Source organism: Mya arenaria, chromosome 4, assembly GCF_026914265.1.
Source record: "Mya arenaria isolate MELC-2E11 chromosome 4, ASM2691426v1".
In the NCBI taxonomy this organism is placed as follows: Eukaryota; Metazoa; Mollusca; class Bivalvia; order Myida; family Myidae; genus Mya; species Mya arenaria.
This window is the reverse complement of record NC_069125.1, coordinates 43,008,996-43,024,846: the sequence shown is the minus strand read 5'-3', so window position 1 is coordinate 43,024,846 and position 15,851 is coordinate 43,008,996. Positions and strand designations below refer to the sequence as shown.

Genomic DNA, 15,851 nt, shown 5'->3' with positions numbered 1-15,851 from the left:
AAAACATTTAAACAGGGTAAGAGGTTGTCAACGTTATACTTACATTACAGGGTTAGTAGGTGACATAGTATTGGAAATATGGGGGGCAAGAATCCATATTTAGGTTCGAGCTTCACTCCACCGCAATATGGTTTCCTTTACATTGAATATCCCATATCGCAGGCTACATACTGACCATGGAACTTATAGTATCCTTCCTCATGTTTTTAAACAAATTCATAGACAAGAATGTTTTTTTCAAATGACAATTTGTCATTTTGTATTCATTGTGATGAAAAAATGTCAAATTAAATTTCCAATCAATTCTTAAGAGGAAAATGTGATATTTATCTTATCTCCTGATAAAAACTTTCAATCACGTTGGGTACTGAATGGGGTACTATATTGGTTTAAATAGGAAATGACGTCATGAACACATAGTAATCTATGACTTCATCTTACCGGTGACCATTATGATGTCACAATTAAAAAAAGTTTAGTTTTTTGTTTTTATTCCTTTCTGCTGTACTTGATATCACCTTTATATGTATTCTTCTTACAAACAGTGTGAGAATGATCGCATGATTTTTTGGTTTGAAATTTTTACTAATACAAATTTTTGCAATGCATGCTTGTAGTGCAGAGAATAGCATCGCTTTAATGGTACATGTATCCTGTTTTTAGCTCTACTATTCGAAGAATATGGAGAGCTATACTACTCACCCAAGCGTCGACGTCACACCTTGGTTAAGGTTTTGCATGTAAGCACCTTTAATTATCATTGTCATTATCTCAGCAAATACATCATGTATTGCATTGAAACTTTAGATATGTATTCCCAACTATCTAACCTACTAAATTAATGAAGTTAGATAACACTTATTTGAATTTAATGCAAAAAATGGGCCTTTATTATTTGACTTTGAAATTCTGGTTAAGGTTTTGCATGTAAGCACACATAGGTTGATATCTCAGCAACTACTTGATGTATTGTATTAAGATTTTATACAATGGTACTCAACCATCCAACCTTCCTAATTAACCAAGTAAGATAACTCTAGTTTGCATTTAATGCAAATAATGACCCTTTCAAAAATTTAAGTGTTCCGACGGAATACCGGACTTCGAAGTTCAGGTGTCCCTCCTGAAAAATTGGTGTCCTCGGGATCCCGGGACCCCGTTAGTGTTGAACACTGCTTTATTATTCGACTTAAAAATTCTGGTTAAGGTTTTGCTTTATTATTTGACATATAAATTCAAATACATCATGTATTGGATTGAAACTTTATACACAGGGTCCCAACTATTCAACCTTCTTAAATAATCAGGAAAGATAACTCTATCTTTTATATTTTATCATTTTTGCCCCTTTATTATGCAACTTAGAAATACTGGTTAAAGTTTCAAGCATTGGACTTAAAATTTTCCATGTAACCACATTCGTGTTAATATCTCAACAAATACATAATGTATTGCATTGAAATTTAATCTAATTTTACAGTGATCCATGTTTCGACAAAACTTTTTAATCCTTACACTGAACAGCGGCGTAATAGTCGAGCACGCAGTCTCTGTGACAGCTCTTGTTTACTCAAGAAGTAAAACAGGTAAGTTGTTTTTGCTGTTTTTACTTAAAGAATATTTTGATAAAAAGATACTAAGACTCGTCATCATATCATAGACTGTATTATACAACTCATCAAGGAAATATGTTAGTAAGATCGACAAAGGCTAAGTTATTTACACATTTCCTGAAGTTGTTGAATATGTTTTTTAAAGCTTCATCAATGAAAACTTGACATTTATACTGTTTTGAAAACAAACATATATTTATATATGTCGTTCTCGGATGACCCTGACTGGGACCTTTTTGACCTAATTATTTTTTAGAGCTATAGCATTTTAGACAGTTTTGAAAACAATATTTAATGTTGTCTTTTGATGACCTAGATTATGGCCTTTTGACACACATTAAAATTTGAAGCTTCAGCCATGAAATTAAGACCATTGATTCGAAATCAAAAATCAAAATTGTGCTTTGATAACGTTGTCCTTTCGACATACTTTCCTATTTTTAAGCTACTTCAATGAAAGTTTTTAGTACAGTTTTCAAAACAAAAAGCAATGTTGTGCTTTGATGACATAGAATATGATTTTTGACATACATACTATTTTTGAAGCAACAGCAAAGAAATTTAGACCATGTGTATAACTTTTAAAACAAATATCAATATTATTGTACTTGGATAACCTTTATAATTACCGTTTGACCATCTTTTCTATTCTAAGGTACTGCAACGAAAGTTCAGTAAGTTTTGCAAAACAATTATCAATATTGTCCTCAGATCTTCTTTACTGTGACCTTTTGACCCTCTTTCATAAAATGTACTGCTTTAAGAATAATTATAAATGTTGTGTTTGGCTAACCATGATTGTGACATTTTCACTTACTTTTTTACTTTTGTGGCCTCTGCAATAAAATGTTGCTATGTTTGGAAAACAATTCATCATTGTTGTTCTCGTGTTACTTTAAAGGGACTGTACACCAGATTGGCACCAATTTTTTTTTCCTGTAACGCAACTCAGGACAATTATTTAATAGAATGTGTTATGCTTTGAATCATAATTATAGAGAAAGGACCAAAATGTAAAAAATAGCAGTCCAGTGTTGTATCCACTGTGCTACAAAGGCTTACTCCAAACCGGTGGTATATTTAAGCTATATACCTTCGTAGACATACTCAGTAATATTTTTAATGGAAAAATACAAAATCACTGCTTAGCTAAAATAAATTGTAAACTATGTGGTACTTCAGTTAGTAAGATTCAATGCATTCTGCACATTAATACCAAGTTTATGTCAGTTTTCGACAATTGTTTTTCTTGCAAATTGATCATCTTGTGCACAGTTGCTTCAGCTAAGGCCTACGTTTTTAATTTTGAGTACAACATTGAACTTTGGACCATGTATACTGTTTTAAAAAACATCTGTTAATGTTATGCTTCAGTTATCTTGATTGTGTCCTTTTGGCGTATTTGTTATGCAACTGGAATGAAATTTTTTGGAATGAAGTAGTTCTGCAAACAAACATTAACGATGATATTGCCAGGTGACATTTTCATCAACTTTTCAAAGCTACAGCATTAAGATGAATAATTATGTTTGGAAAATAAATATCAAGCTCAGATATTTGGTTTGAAGCATTGTCTAATTGTCCTCACTTAAAAGTGTTCAAATTATGCTTCTTTATTCAAGATTAGGTTCCGATGATTTTCTGTGTTTATAAGAGGAAGGACTTAGTTCTGCAGACCGAACAATGTCACCGTCCATCAGCACTTTCAGTGCTTTGATTTAAAGCTGTTTTTGTTTTCCAAAAAACACTTACGTTCACTTCACATCTTGTATTTAACATGATATTTGTGAAGATGTTGTTAAATGTTCACGAGTGTATGTATTGATTAAAACATCTGTTTTAATACGGGTGTTTTTATTGTTTAATATAAAATGCCACATTGTAAATAATATGCTCACTTCTTAAAGGGGCTAGACAGCAGATGATACAATTGCAAAAAAAAGATTGTCAAAAACTTACATAAAACAGATATCGTTGTGTACAAGGCATTGAATCTTCCTTACTGATGTATCACATTGCTTCTGACACATGTATCTTTCGCAGTTTATGCTTACTTTTCCATTTCGAAATTTACTGGCGTTGTCCACCAAGTAAATTCTAGTAAGTTTAAAAATGGCGTCGGTGTATTTATCTGTACTTATAAACAGACATGATTTAATTAATAAACTGGGAAGCCGTTATGCGCTATTTGAAATATGGGGAAACACAGATCGATGAGACAGCAACATGATTGTTGATTTTTATTTCAAATAACCATGTAAAGAGATGTATTTTCGGCCTCCTACAAGCTCGACTTGTTAATTCAATGGTTATTTTGAAGAAATACTGTATTTGCCGATTTATGGACCATATGCATGGTGTCTAGCCCTTTAAGATGTATTTTATTTTCTACCTGATTGCATCACCTTCTAAAACAGTAAATACGTTAGAGTGAGGAGTTTTAAAACCTCTACTATTTGTATGTATTTGATTTCGAAAATGTAGCTCATCAAAAATATATTATAACTTGTTTTCAATAAATTGCAGAACGAATATTTTTTTTCATATGTATCGTTTTACGGTCAGTCGTTCATTCTTTTTACCTGTTCAAGGCTATCCGGAGGTACACTCGTAACAACTCGGCCATCTCAGGTAAGCTTGGCCCGAAGGTACGTGTTATTGTAAACCAATCAAATCTACGCTGTCTGACACACCTCCACGTATACATGTTTATTTATTTATCATCGCTTGTTTGCACAAATTGGCGTCTTTGTCCCGTGTTTTCTCATATTACGACAGTAAAAGGACTATACCAGGTAGGATTCATTTTTTTTTAATTATACATGATCAAGAGTAATTGATCTAGTTATAAATCAAACATAATTTGCAAGTTTAATAGTTGTCTGAGCTAAGGTCACAAAGTGTAACGCTATTTATAACCTGTATGTACTCAGACGACATTTGTGTATAGAATGTAACATATGCGATTGTATATGTTGATCGCTAAAATGTATATATCAGCATGATGTCAAGTTAACAAGATTTAACTGGGGTCTGCCATATCATTATGAACGAACCTTATTTATAGATTTTCTCACCGTTAACCCGTTGTAAAATTACGTTAAATCATAAATCATATTACTTATTAGCATGATTTTTAGTTATTTGTAAAGACGAACTAAAGCTAAAAGTACTGTATGTGTATTTTCTTCAATTCTGTATCTTTACAATAATAAAATTACCTATTTAGAAGTATATTTTCATTAAGATATAAAATAAGGTTTAGGTTTTGTTTATAAGATTATTCAAGGATGCATATTATTCGGTCAGATAGGCTTAAGCTAAAATGAAGGCATATTTAAGATAACGACGCTTTATGTCCGACAACTAGGCCAGTCTTCTAGCTGATACGTGAGATAAACAAGTAAAGCCATCTTACAAACACATCATTGTTTAAAACCACTGCTTGATCGGATTTCAAAACTTTTGTGCATAAAAACGGATAAAGAAAACAACAGGTAACTATTGTGGTAATTTTAAACTAAGATTGACATGTTTGTGTACGGTTTTTATGTATTTTGTGAAGTTACAGTAGTGCATAATACGATAGTACAATTATAATATAATAGCATATTTTTATGCATTCTCACATATAGGCTACTGTTAATCCATATAAAATCGGCTCAGCAGCCAAACCGGTTAATTCTTTGGTTTGGTCGAAAGTTAGCCAAATTGTTTATTGATTTGTCAATATTTATTCAATAATAAATATTAACCAATCAAATCATTTTAATGTGGAATCTAACCAAAAGATAACTTATGGACAGCTAAATTTGGTTTAAACCATTAGTTGCAAGGAATCTACTATGCAACATTTACTCGGTAGAGAAACATAAAAATGTCCCAGTGATATGAAGTGTCCTTGAACACACATGATGGTGGCTTATTAAAGGCTGCTGTAGGAGGTTAATGTTCAACTTCTGTTGACTTATTAGAATGTCTTATGCCGATTCGTTTCTTAAGTAAAGCAAAAATTAACAGTAACTTCTACTTAAACAGTTTTCAAAATATAGAATTAGTCATGGGCAATGTAAATTAGCCCCTACGAGTTTAACCTTGGCAGCACTCAGTATTGAGGTCAGTATTTAACTCGATACCACACAACTCACCGTCCTTGAACACTATATATAGCATGGGCTTTAGCAAATAGTATAATATTGACTGTTTTGCAACTTTCTATTGTGTAGCGACGTGTTGAATGTGAAAGACGACGCGGTTAACGTATATTGTGGTTAACTTAAATATAGAAACTGCTTTAAAAATTGAAAATGAATGATAAAGATAGACGCTCTATATATAATTGACGTATAGTCTAATCTGCATATGGTGACCAAACTGTGAACATTTATTTTTGTAGGATAGGTACGTACAAATGCACATAACCTTATCAGTATTTTTTTCTTGTCAATTCCGCTTAGCGCTTTTAAAACCAAGGGTGTTTTCAGGACACTTTTTCCTGGCGGGACTTTTGTATAATCACCTGTATGATTTGCACATGTACAATCCTTTGCAAACAGACGTCGCGATTATAGGGCGTCCATAGAATCAGCTTTAAGTGATAATGTGACCCCGGATTATTTTTTTTCCAAATTTAAGAATCGGTTCGTGATGTTCGATCTGACAACTTTTCCCCGCATGATTCGGGACCTGCACTTGTAAAATCAATTTGTACATGTTCTGGTCCCACAGGGCCTCAATTTTTATTAATTGTTTGTGTGTTGGATTCAGAATGCCCGTGTTTCCCGCGTATCTGACACCACAACAGGAAGATGAGCTCCGCAAGATCGCCAACGCCATCGTCGTTCCAGGAAAGGGTATCCTTGCCGCCGACGAGTCCACAGGTACGTGCATTTTTGCAGTCATGCTTCTACGTTGAAGCGCTGCTGAACTACCGCTGGCTTGTTTATTTTTGTTAGTTTTACATAACAAAGACATAATTTTTATACACTTATAGATATTCGCCAATCTTGAAGCAAATTTGTATACACTTATAGATATTCGCCAATCTTTATCAAATTTGTATACACTTATAGATATTCGTCAATCTTTAAGCAGTAATCATCTTTTTTTTATAATTACTAGTCCTCTTACTAGTAAATACATAAACCTTGAAAACGTAGGCATGCCGAATATGGGAGTGAAACAGTCGGATGCGTCCACCGAGTATGTATAACGCGCACGATCATACATTATGATCGGAATATATATATATTTATATATAATTCTTCTTTTCATGTAAAGGAACAATCGGAAAGCGGTTCGTAGGGATCGGTGTGGACAACACGGAGGAGAACCGACGGCGATACAGGGAACTTTTGTTCAGCGCGGACGCCGCCGTGGCCGACAACATCAGCGGTGTGATCCTCTTTCACGAGACGCTCTACCAGAAAGCCAAGGACGGCACGCCTTTCCCCAAGGTAAACAATGTGTATGTATGACAAGGGCCGACTATTGTGTAACAATACTATTTGGCATGTATATACGAGTAACGCGCTCAACATTTACAACAAGTCAGAAAGGAAGAAAACACGAGTCGTAATATATTTTCTGGTAAAACTTGATCCAATATTTGTGACAAGCTCTGATGATTCCGCCACTGAGTTTATCTACCGGGTTCACACTTTCCACATTACCAGAGTTTATCTACCGGGTTCACACTTTCCACATTACCAGAGTTTATCTACCGGGTTCACACTTTCCACATTACCAGAGTTTTATTACTACGAATCATAAACATTCTGAAACACAATGCTTTTGATTCTTAGTAAAACACTCTGGTAATGTGCAAAGCGTGAAAATTTAGATTAATTTTAATAATTTGGTAAAAAAAACCATACTAGTATATTCATTATCATCTCTCTGTGTGCTTAAATAAGACTAATTTCTGTACTTTGAACATGACATGTTCCTTGCGATTCCTCTAATTATTTAAGTACATGGAAGCGCCTAAAGAAATTCCCTGTATGTTTCAGCTGCTGGCGTCGAAGGGAATTATCCCTGGGATCAAGGTTGACAAAGGCGTGGTGCCGCTGGCGGGGACGGACGGGGAGTCAACCACGCAAGGTACGCAGTATGGTGAACACGAATGGCATCATGTTAGTTATGACTACATGTTATTTCGTGTTCTCGTAGGTAGTGATGCTTGAACCCACAGCCTCTTGTGTGAGGGATAAACACCTTACCACAAAGACGAGTGTTTGTTCACATCATACCATCCTATGTACGCTACGCGCGCTTTAATAGCTAGATTTTACAACACAAAATCAACAACAGCATAAAATTATATACGGTATGTGCCCTCTATGAATTGTATGTGTCGATCAATAACCACTGGTATTTAAATGCCAACTTATATATGTCAACACATAGCCATGCACATATCTGATTCAAGCTTACCTAGTTGTTTGAAGATTTTTCCAATATTCCTGCCAGTGATGTAAGGAAAACTACTCTGAAAATAGACGAGCATTGACATCCGCGTGCGGTGCTCCTTATAAAATTACCCTTTCTCCATGAAGGTATTGCCGGTCTTGTGGAGCAGCGTAAACATTTTAAGAAGGAAGGGGCAAAGTTTACGAACAGAAACGATACAAATGTAGTATATATTCCTCAGTTCATTTGGTCATATGCATTTAATGTACTATATTCTATAAATTGTCTCCCTCTATACAAGTCTACAGTCGGGCGGATCGGTGTGCCCAGAACAAGACCGGCGATATCTAGTTCCCGAACCTAAACTGTACACATATGAAGCCATTGCTTGTTATTGTCTTTCATCATGCAATCAAAGGTGATTTCAATATACATGTACACTTTCCGTTAGGTTTGGACGGGCTTGCGGAGCGATGTGCCCAGTACAAGAAAGACGGAGCCCAATTTGCCAAGTGGCGGTGTGTACTGAAGATCTCGGAACACACGCCCACATATCAGGCCATGATGGAGAACGCTAATGTCCTCGCAAGATACGCATCCATCTGTCAACAGGTACACGATCCGAAGGGTCTTACACTATCATTAAATGACGCTGTATCTCAACCATTGCTGATTAATTAAGCCCTATGTTATGACATTACGTACCGAAGGATCGTGTTTGTTTTCGAATCAATAATAATATAATAATAATGAAAATAATGATAACAACAACAACAACAAAAATAATAATAATAATAATTATTATAATTGTAATAATAAGATAATTTCATTGCAAATTGGAGCTATCCCGGATACGTTTAGTTTCTAAAGATCTATAAATATTTTGTCGTGCGCTCATTTATAAAGTGTCCAATAGCTGTGTACGTTAGGTTCATAAGTACACGCTGATTTTGGGGTATTGGGCGCCCCATGCCCCTCTCGGGGTCGTTTATCACGTTCCGGGACAGCTTAAGTATTCAATCAAATTATGATATGTTATTTTTTACAGAATGGTCTGGTGCCTATCGTAGAACCGGAAGTGTTGTGTGACGGTGAACATGATCTCTACACCGCGCAGACGGTCACAGAACAGGTTAGTTCTAACTTTTAATTACACCCGCCATCATTTATCAAGGTAAGGGTAAAGGTCACAGTTAAAGAATAATGGTTCGAGTCTTAAATTTCATGTCCGTTTAACATCCTCTAAACCCCTTGAATTTTCATGAAACTTGGCTTAACTGTTAACCTAATTTTCATGTAGAATCCACATTCCAAAACGCCGGCTCAATGTCAAGGTCATAGTGCAAAGTCAAAGGCTAAGATTACAGATATTGTGTTAATTCTTTTGTCTGCTCTGTATATAATACTATATATGTCTCCTCTAAGATGATCATAAAACATGGGTAAAAAGGCACAACGTTCTAACGAAGCGCAGAAACCACATTCCAGGCGTGTAAAAATTCCTGAAATTTTCAGCAAATATTAACCCTCCTAAGAAAACTGGTACAATGTACATTTCTGAAGCCAGCTCAATGTCAAAGACAAAGTTAAATTTTTCGGAACAGGAAGATATGCATTTCTAAAAGGCATTAACCAATTTAATGCATGTCATATGGTGGGGGAGGTGTTATACAATTTACCTGACTCAGTAGAGTGACTCTTTGTTTCTTTTGCTACTTATGAATGTTTATAACATAATAAAAATGTTTGAATCACAACAATTTAAACATAATTCTCAGATATGGTTTGAGTGTTTATTTTTAGTCAAACTTTGCTTACTACCGTGAGAATATGACTACCAAGAGAACAGGGTAATACTGCAAATGATTTACAAGATTGTTTAAATGCATATTAAAACTTCTGTCTAACATGTCATTAAATAGTTATTTTTTTATAAAAAACAAAGCTTGTAATATTCTCAACAGGTACATTGACGAATCACAATTTCCAATTTGATGATATGGTCAATGATATGGTCATAGAAACTTTGAAAGGGTACAAGTATCTTGGAATATATTTCAATCGTTCTGGATCATTTCTGTCTGCCTTAAAACATTGAAAACCAAGCTATAACATCAATGTATTGCCTAATAAAAAGGCCATATCATTATACCTCTAAATTAATATGCAATATTTGTTACGCTAGTTAAACCAATACTTCTTTATGTATGTGATATATGGGGATTCGGAAACTTGAAGTTATTAGAAAAGATGCAACTTAAGTTTGTAAGGCTCATTTTAAGCCTTCGCTCTTCACGACCAAAAGCAAATGTGTATGGGGAGACTATACTGTTTTCTATTTGAACTGAAATAGAAACACATATGATAATTTTTTTGGTAAAATCTAATTTTTAACCTTCGACAATTAAGTTCGACTACAGAACTTTGCTTTATCATCTATTTGATTTATGAATAACTGCATAATGACGGTAATAAAAATAAATGAATGTGGATAAATACAATTAAAACTATGTTAATCAAGACAGGCAAATATGGAATTTGATTAGCACATTCATTAAGTAAAAGATTTGTCGATTAATGACTGGTATAGTACATTAAATACGTTTTCAAGCTCTCGATTTTATAAAACATTGTACACAAAGTTACTTTTAAGAACACTTACGAACCAGAAATCACAAATTACCATGTGAAACTGTTCAGCACAACACCCACAGTAGGCTGCATATCTTCCAAGTCTGAGAAATGCAGGTTGGACATTCAAAAATAGACTTTTAATTTTATCAAACCATTTCCAATAATAATGCAGGTACTAGCGTTCACATACAAGGCGTTGTCGGACCACCATGTGTTCCTGGAGGGGACACTTCTCAAACCCAACATGGTGACGGCCGGTCAGAGCTGCAAGCAGAAATTCAGCGCCGAGGAGAACGCACGCGCCACCGTCCAAGCGCTCAGCCGCGCCGTCCCTCCGGCCATGCCAGGTGTGTATAATTGACACGTAACGGCCCGTAAGCAGCAATGATAAATGCATTATTCATTTAATACTTGTATTGTTTCACTGCTCTTAAAAGTACCATACATACACATTTGTTCTATGAAATACGAGCAGTAAGATAAACTTTGTTCAAACAGCACTGTACTATGAGTAGACAAAAATACCGGTTTTAAGAAAAACAAATCGATATTATTTATAATTGTCACTAAATTCATCTGCATGTTATTAATAAATCGGAATTGTGGACGCATGCATTTATATATGTATAACATAATGTCCGCGTTTCCTCCCAAGGTGTTGTGTTCCTGTCTGGGGGCCAATCCGAGGAAGATTCAACGTTGAACCTGAATGCCATCAACACGTGCACAGCGGCACCAAAGCCTTGGGCACTCACGTTCTCGTTCGGGCGGGCCCTGCAGGCCAGCGTGCTCAAGGCGTGGCAGGGTGACGATAAGAACATTGACGCTGCACAGAAGCAGTTATGTCTTAGGGCTAAGGTACGTCGAGTTCACTGATACGCATAGAAGGGCATGTAAACCTGTAAGCAATTTCTAGTTGTGTTCACTTGAAATATAAGTTAACGTTTATAACCATTACAGGATAAAAAATGTTTATCGTGGTCAGTTTTAGCTCATTGTCAAGATTAATAAATGCAATGTACCAAATTCTATAAATTTAAGGTGAACCTAGATCATTGAAACATTTCAAAATGTTAAAACATCCAGGATATGGGATATCGCATCCGGATCTCCTATCTCACCCAGCGTTCTCTGCATTGAAGTATTAATGTTATTTTCCTTGGCTGCAATATCTGTTAAAATACGTTCAGTCGAACTATATAGTCTATGCTTAAGTGGATCTTTATTACTTTATCTTTGCAGGCTAATGGTCTTGCGGCCTTAGGACAATACAAGGGAGATATGGCGACCTCTGCCGGAGATCAGTCACTGTTCGTCCCTAAACACCAGTATTAGACGACCAACAGATCGCCGCCGGGTGTGATCAAAACCACCAACAAATGACCACGATCGTGGACTAATAACTCTTTTTTATGAACCACTCTCTAGTAGACGACTGCATATTTATCACTTGGCCAACCGCACTCTCCAGCTGTCAAAAATCCAGAAATTACCAGCCGATTTGTCAGATACTAATTTCACTACGTAATTTATATTCGCGCTGAACATTATTTACTTGTCATCATGAACAATCGTTATACTGGTGTCTTTGCATACATTTTTTATGATTTACTTTTACATTACAATGGAATTTGGTTTTAATGTAGATTTTTATTGCACTCATTACGTATATGTCGATGCCATGGATGTAAATATTGAACTCTCGTAGAGTTTTTTTCATATAATAGGATGCTGTTTGTAGTCTATGCTGTTTGTGTCTTACAATTGTAGTATATGCTGTTTGTGTCTTGAAATTGTAGTCTATGCTATTTGTGTCTTGAATAAAAGTGTATGTCGTTTGTGTCTTGAAATTATAGTGTATGCTGTTTGTGTCTTGAAATTGCAGTCTTTGATAAGTAATTGGTTCTTCAGTTTTTTTCAACAATGTTTTAGACACGGAATATTAAAGTAACTGGATATTTCTTCATTGTATGTTGATATGGGAACAATAAACCTTTACAAATGTCTCCTTTTGGATGATGGCTTTTCACACATTGCATCATTGGGCCCTTAAATATGACAAATAATACTTTCATGCAATCTTTGCTTGCTTCTTATGAGGCAGCGCATTTGAATTGTCTGTTTCCTAAATACTGCTGATCAAAGGATTGACATTCTTATAGGCAAGGTTTCAATGCCTCAAACATAATATTAAGAATTGTAATGGTTTAAAACCGCACGTATTTTTGTCCTCTTTGATCAGATATGAAACCTAAAAATTAGATCTTTAATGTTTCTACATTGTTTACAAAAGCACGCACAGAATGCACACACAATTTGGACACTGCAGACGAACTTGATTGAAACTTCCACAGATATAGTATTTTAAGTAACATAATGTACCAGTATGTATCATAGGGGCAGGGTGCGTAGTTATGTCAAACTCATTTGACCACGCCCCCTCCTTCGAATTTTTTTTTATTAAATAGAAATAAATTAATATTCCCAGGCTTGTTAATAATGATGGGGGAACTGTTACTAGTAATAATTATCAATAATTATGTTTCTATACTATAATTCTATAATCATTGTATAGGGAAACAACTTGCCCCTATATTTCCCTATTTTTGTCGAGATGACCATGTTCAAGTGGCCATTACTTGTCAGATCTCAACCAAACTCAACAAGTTTGGGTTTTCCTTGGAGAGTTGATATCAATATTTAAGAACATGTACACTTTTACCGAAAATAAATGTAATTACAAACCCGAGATGCAAAAACACATGCAACTCGACGAACCACCTGCCCGATAATTTCACCCAGACTAAAAATGCATAATCCCGCATAGGGATCATCAATTCAACACGTGTGCCTAACAAAAAACATATAACTATCAAGGTACCTGCAAAATGGAAGTAACTTTTGATAATAAAAAAGGAAGAAGAATATGAAAATCGTTTTTCTTATAACAAATAAGAATACCAAAATTGATTTTCATATTCTTTTTATTATCAAAAGTGTAAAACAAAAACCCTAAACGACAGAATATCTTGTTTTTGCCGTTTTTCAATTAACACTTTGTAAAATGATAAACCGAAACAAGGAATAAATAAATCTTTTCTATGTTTTGTATTTCGTGGCTATAATTGAAAAGAACAGAAAAGGAAAAAGCCTATCAATTTTGGATTTCTATTTAGTCATAAGAACAAACGAAAAATGATTTGAATGCCACGTTTTTTACTTTCAATTATAAAAATAAAACGAAAAGATGGTATAAAAATATAAATGGGAAAACGGTATAAATAAAAAAAAAATTGTTTTGTATTCCAAGGTTATAATAGCTGTGTGAAGTTAGCTAAACATACGACATTGGACATTGGACATTCAAAATCGAATGTTGTGCTGGCACGACATTGGACATTGGACATTCAAAAGTGAAAGTCGTGCTAGCACGACATTGGACATTGGACATTCAAAATCGAATGTTGTGCTGGCACGACATTGGACATTGGACATTCAAAAGTGAAAGTCGTGCTAGCACGACATTGGACATACGACATTCAAAATCGAATGTTGTGCTGGCACGACATTGGACATTGGACATTCAAAAACGATTGTCGTGCTGGCACGACATTGAACATACGACATTCAAAAGTGAAAGTCGTGCTAGCACGACATTGGACATTGGACATTCAAAATCGAATGTTGTGCTGGCACGACATTGGACATTGGACATTCAAAAGTGAAAGTCGTGCTAGCACGACATTGGACATTGGACATTCAAAATCGAATGTTGTGCTGGCACGACATTGGACATTCAAAAGTGAAAGTCGTGCTAGCACGACATTGGACATTGGACATTCAAAAGTGAAAGTCGTGCTAGCACGACATTGGACATTGGACATTCAAAATCGAATGTTGTGCTGGCACGACATTGTACATTGGACATTCAAAAACGATTGTCGTGCCGGCACGACATTGGACATTGGACATTCATAATCGAATGTTGTGCTGGCACGACATTGGACATTGGACATTCAAAAGCGAAAGTCGTGCTAGCACGACATTGGACATTGGACATTCAAAATCGAATGTTCTGCTGGCACGACATTGGACATTGGACATTCAAAAACGATTGTCGTGCTAGCACGACATTGGACATTGGACATTCATAATCGAATGTTGTGCTGGCACGACATTGGACATTGGACATTCAAAAGTGAAAGTCGTGCTAGCACGACATTGGACATTGGACATTCAAAAGTGAAAGTCGTGCTAGCACGACATTGGACATTGGACATTCAAAAGTGAAAGTCGTGCTAGCACGACATTGGACATTGGACATTCAAAATCGAATGTTCTGCTGGCACGACATTGGACATTGGACATTCAAAAACGATTGTCGTGCTAGCACGACATTGGACATTGGACATTCATAATCGAATGTTGTGCTGGCACGACATTGGACATTGGACATTCAAAAGTGAAAGTCGTGCTAGCACGACATTGGACATTGGACATTCAAACGTGAAAGTCGTGCTAGCACGACATTGGACATTGGACATTCAAAAGTGAAAGTCGTGCTAGCACGACATTGGACATTGGACATTCAAAATCGAATGTTCTGCTGGCACGACATTGGACATTCAAAAACGATTGTCGTGCTAGCACGACATTGGACATTGGACATTTATAATCGAATGTTGTGTTGGCACGACATTGGACATTGGACATTCAAAAGTGAAAGTCGTGCTAGCACGACATTGGACATTCAAAAGTGAAAGTCGTGCTAGCACGACATTGGACATTGGACATTCAAAATCGAATGTTGTGCTGGCACGACATTGGACATTGGACATTCAAAAACGATTGTCGTGCTAGCACGACATTGGACATTGGACATTCATAATCGATTGTCGTGCCGGCACGACATTGGACATTGGAGATTCAATATCGAATCTTGTACTAGCACGACATTGGACATTCAAAAGTGAAAGTCGTGCTAGCATGACATTGGACATTGGACATTCAAAATCGAATGTTGTGCTGGCACGACATTGTACATTGGACATTCAAAAACGATTGTCGTGCCGGCACGACATTGGACATTGGACATTCATAATCGAATGTTGTGCTGGCTCGACATTGGACATTGGACATTCAAAAGTGAAAGTCGTGCTAGCACGACATTGGACATTGGACATTCAAAATCGA

General features: G+C 35.8%; 1 protein-coding gene across 2 annotated transcripts; it reads left to right on the top strand.

Annotated features, from left to right (window-relative positions):
* The first annotated feature begins 4,253 nt into the window (after positions 1-4,253).
* Positions 4,254-12,496, top strand: LOC128231979 (fructose-bisphosphate aldolase-like). Of its 2 annotated transcripts, none has more exons than XM_052945292.1 (9): positions 4,254-4,408; positions 6,381-6,493; positions 6,894-7,069; positions 7,625-7,715; positions 8,476-8,636; positions 9,073-9,156; positions 10,831-11,005; positions 11,314-11,516; positions 11,901-12,496. In XM_052945292.1, exons 2-9 carry the CDS (start codon positions 6,382-6,384, stop codon positions 11,991-11,993), a joined length of 1,095 nt encoding a protein of 364 aa, XP_052801252.1. In that variant the 5' UTR covers positions 4,254-4,408; position 6,381; the 3' UTR covers positions 11,994-12,496. The 2 variants fall into 2 exon arrangements, with proteins under 2 accessions (XP_052801252.1, XP_052801253.1); XM_052945293.1 differs by lacking the exon at positions 4,254-4,408 and adding an exon at positions 4,946-5,110.
* The last annotated feature ends 3,355 nt before the right edge of the window (positions 12,497-15,851 follow it).